Source organism: Lipotes vexillifer, unplaced genomic scaffold (genome assembly GCF_000442215.2).
Source record: "Lipotes vexillifer unplaced genomic scaffold, Lipotes_vexillifer_v1.1 scaffold394, whole genome shotgun sequence".
NCBI lineage: Eukaryota > Metazoa > Chordata > Mammalia > Artiodactyla > Lipotidae > Lipotes > Lipotes vexillifer.
Genome location: NW_006791731.1, coordinates 673,104 through 676,894, shown reverse-complemented (window position 1 = coordinate 676,894; position 3,791 = coordinate 673,104). Strand labels below are relative to the sequence as shown.

The window sequence follows — 3,791 nt, the reverse complement described above, 5'->3', positions numbered from 1 at the left end:
CGGGGGGGGGGGGGGGCGTGAGCCCTGGGTCCCCCGCTGGGCAGAGCCCATCACACCGCTCGTCAGGGTCCTTGACTCAGCCACGCTCTGGAACTGTGGATGCAGCTGCACGAGGCTGGAGTGGGTCCCGAGGAGGCTGGGGGGACCCCTGGGTCCAGTCCTCCCCTCCCTGCAACACAGGTGACGGCCCCCCACTCCTGCTGTTGGGGTCCCGGGTGGCGGTTACTGCTGCCACTCAGTCTCAGCTGGTGGCGGGATGGTGCGGGTCCTTGGGACTCCCCGGCCCTGGATCTGTCTCCAAGTGCCCGTGTGCCCTGCAGCGTGTGGGGCTGGCCTCGCTCGTGGCACCCTTGCTGATCTCCCAGGCTGTGGGCCTGGCCCTCTACGTCCTCCCGGTGCTGGGTCAACACGTGGCTGCCCAGCACTTCCCCGTGGCTGAGGCAGAGGCCGTGGTGCTGACGCTGCTGGCCGTCTATGCAGCTGGCCTGGCCCTTCCACACAGCACCCACTGGTGAGGAGCTGGGCTGGACGGGCGCGGGCAGGGTGCACCCTGGACACGCAGGCGGCTGCCCCGAACCCCTTGCCTTGCAGGGTGCTGAGCACACAGGCCCCGGACAGGAGCTGGATGGCGCTGAAGCTGGTGGCCCTGATCTACCTGGCACTACAGCTGGCCTGCATCACCCTCACCAACTTCTCCCTGGGCTTTCTGCTGGCTGCCACCATGGTGCCCGGCGCTGCACTCACCAAGCCCTCCGGGCCCCGGTATGTGCTGGCCAGTCCCCACCACAAAGCCCTCCGTGACGTGCCCCCCACCTCCAGGGCCTCTGCCCCTCGCCACAGACTCCCCCTCACGCGTCCCTCCTCCTCCCCCACCTCAGAGGCCCCCTTGACCTTGCCTCTCCACGCAGGCCACTCTGTGCTGCCCTGCTGGTGCTGACAAGCCCAGCAGCTACGCTCCTGGGCGGCCTGTTCCTGTGGCAGCAGCTGCAGGAGGCGCCGCTCTCCCTGGCCGAGGGCTGGCGGCTCTTCCTGGCCGCGCTGGCTCAGGGCGTGCTGGCACACCACACCTATGGTGCCCTGCTCTTCCCGCTGCTGGCGCTGGGCCTCTTCCCCTGCTGGCTGCTCTTCTGGAATGTGCTCTTCTGGAAGTGCTAAAGGCAGGTGGGAATCCCCCACGCGTCCCACGCTCCTTCCTCCCTGGGAAATAAACAGTTCTGCTTAGCTGCCCTTCGGGCTCCTGGTCACACTGTCTACCGTGTACGTGGGGCCCCAGGGCCTGTAGCAAGAGGCTCTGCCTGCAGGATTAGACACCGTGCTCAGCCCCTTCTGGTCCACTTACTGATGGCGGGAGGGAGGGCCCCAGCTGCGTCAGCCTTGGGAAGAGGTCCCTGGGTGGGTGCTCGGGGTGTGGGAGTGGCACAGGCTCTCCCGGCCTTGGAGACCTCTGCACATCATGGCCCAGTGCTGTGCAAGAGGAAACACGACAGGCAGGGCTGGGAGGCCTGACAGGAGCTGAGACACCCGGAGACCACACAGCACGGTCTTCAGCGCTGGAGCTAAGAGGTCAAAGGAGCTGGAGCTGGCTCCCTCCAGAAGAGGAGAATGGCGCCCCAGCCAAGGCCAGAACCTCGTGTGGGCTTGGGGTAGAGCAGGAGGCGCCCCTGGCCCGGCTTCCTGGGGGCCAGACCAGCCCAGGCCAGGTGCCCACCCAGCACCACCTGAGCACCGGGGGCTGGCGGGGAGCACTGATGGGCTGGTACACAGAGAGGTCACTGGTTGTAGTACCAAGACCCCTGAAAGGGACTGGGGTGTCCGGTGTCCATTCGGGAGGGGAGAAAAGCAAAGTGTAGCCCTCTGGTGACGTCACGGCCCCGTGAGGCTAAGAGACCTCACGGGAGGGCCAAGGTGCCCCTGCCAGCGCCCCACGGGGCAGCAAGACCGGTACCACCTCCTACAGGCCTCAGAGTTGGAAGGGAGACAGAGATGCACTGCCTGGCGCATCAGCCCAGGACCAGCCTCCCTTCCTTCGGGACCGCATCCCGGGATGGGGCGCCCTGGCAAGTCTCAGGGAGGAAGCTTCGCCCCCGGCCCCCGCCCAGGCCCGCCTCTGTGGTGGGGCTCATCTTCCTGGGGGGGCCCCCTCAACAGCTGGGGGTCCCTGACTCCACAGTGGGGGGCAGCACCTGGAGGGGTTCACTTTGGGGCTTCTCACTGCTGAAGGGCACGTGTGCTCTGTGTGCAGAGTGTGAGGGATGGGGTGGGGCAGGGGTGCTGGAGGCCCACTGTGACTAGCAGCCCGGCTTCCATCTGCTTGTCCTCTAGTCATTTTGAGGCCAGAGGAGGATTGCAGCCCCACACCCTGCACCCCCAGAAGTGCCTCCAGACTGGCCTCTCTCGGAAATCTCCCCTGATAAGGCAGGCACCGCCTGTCTGTGGGCATCCCATCTTCCAAGGCGGGTAGAGATCTCTGCTCTGCTGTGGTCCCCCGTTGTCTCTGTCTTTGTGGACTGGCATCTAATACAAAATCCCTTCCACAAATTTTACCTGCACTTTGGCGCCAGTCAGTCATTTTCACCTGGACTTAGGCAGCCACTTAAAACGCAAATCATGAAAATACCTTACATCGTGAAACATACAAGTGAGGACAAAAGCTGTCCGATCATCAGTTGTTTCGAGCTTACCCGTACACGAGAGGTGGAGGGGAGCCACGGGAGTTTTGAAGCTGATATGTTGGGGAAGCAGAATTTCTGCTCTGACTTTCATTGTTGTCACTTGTGCAATACATTTTAAAACGAAAGAAAACGTCAGGCTGTAAAGATACAGATGAGACGTACAGGGGACGAGTATAAGGCCCCGCAGGCTTTACTCTGAGGGTGCTTGCTGCTGGCCCCCACGTCCCTTCTCCTTAGTCGTGGCACCCTATTTTTGACACGAGCACAGGCGCACTGCCAGACTGTGCAGCTAGGTGTGGCCGCGCGGCTGCTGTGGCCCACAGGACCTGAGCAGAAGCTTCAAGAGCGAATTCCATGCAGAGACTTCAAACAGAGGGTGGCCCTCTGAGCCGCTTCTCTCTCCTTCCCCGGGGCCACGTGGAACCGGAAGCACGTCTGGGACGTGAGCTGCAGCCCAGGCTGGGGATGGAGATGAGCAGGGCCCCCCTGACCCTCCAAAGCCCTTGCTAAACTGGGGTTAGCCGTCGCCCAGGGTTGCTAAACTGGGCCTCATTTGCAAGAAAGAAACAAACTTCTACTGTGTTTAAGTCGTTGTTATTGGAGTTTTCTGACACCTCAGTCTAGTTCACGCAAGAGGGACTATTGCTGAGCCCAGCTCACGTGGGGCTCTCGGGTGGTGAGCAGCCGGGTGCATCTGGAAGTGTGTGTGTCTATTGTGTTGGTAGTAAGTGCTCATTCCTTGGTCGCTTGCCTCCCATGCCCTGGAAGAGCAGCTCTATGGCACAGGCTTTGTCTTTCTTCCTGCCTCTTTTCCAGCACAGAGCCAGGGACGTGGTGGAATATTCCTACGTATTTCTTGAATGAAAGAAGGAAAGAACCAGAGGGAGCCCTTCTGGAGGTCCAGAAGGAAGCCCAGGGGGCAGACCTTTTGGCTTCCGCATGGGGCTCCTGTCTTATGATATGGGGTGAGGGCCCGGCAGGTTAGGGTGCAAGGCTGGGGAGGTCCTGAGCCAGGCGGGACCCACCTCAGGACACCCAGCAGCTTCCTCACGACCAGACCCTCTGCAGGTGTCCTCCTGCAATTGGCTGGCTGTCCCAGGTCTCCTCTGTGCTTCTATC

The 3,791-nt window shown here is 62.2% G+C and overlaps 1 protein-coding gene across 2 annotated transcripts in view; it reads left to right on the top strand.

Moving 5' to 3' along the window:
* GPAA1 (glycosylphosphatidylinositol anchor attachment 1) overlaps positions 1–1,220 on the top strand; it is a 3,836-nt gene extending 2,616 nt beyond the window's left edge. The window contains exons 9-12 of one of the 2 annotated variants that reach the window (XM_007464550.1): positions 85–180; positions 321–511; positions 592–762; positions 909–1,220. In XM_007464550.1, the coding sequence (XP_007464612.1) occupies positions 85–180; positions 321–511; positions 592–762; positions 909–1,155 (705 nt within the window). In that variant the 3' untranslated portion in view covers positions 1,156–1,220. The remainder of the gene's footprint in view (positions 1–84; positions 181–320; positions 512–591; positions 763–908) is intronic. The other variant, XM_007464551.1, reaches the window with a different exon arrangement.
* The last annotated feature ends 2,571 nt before the right edge of the window (positions 1,221–3,791 follow it).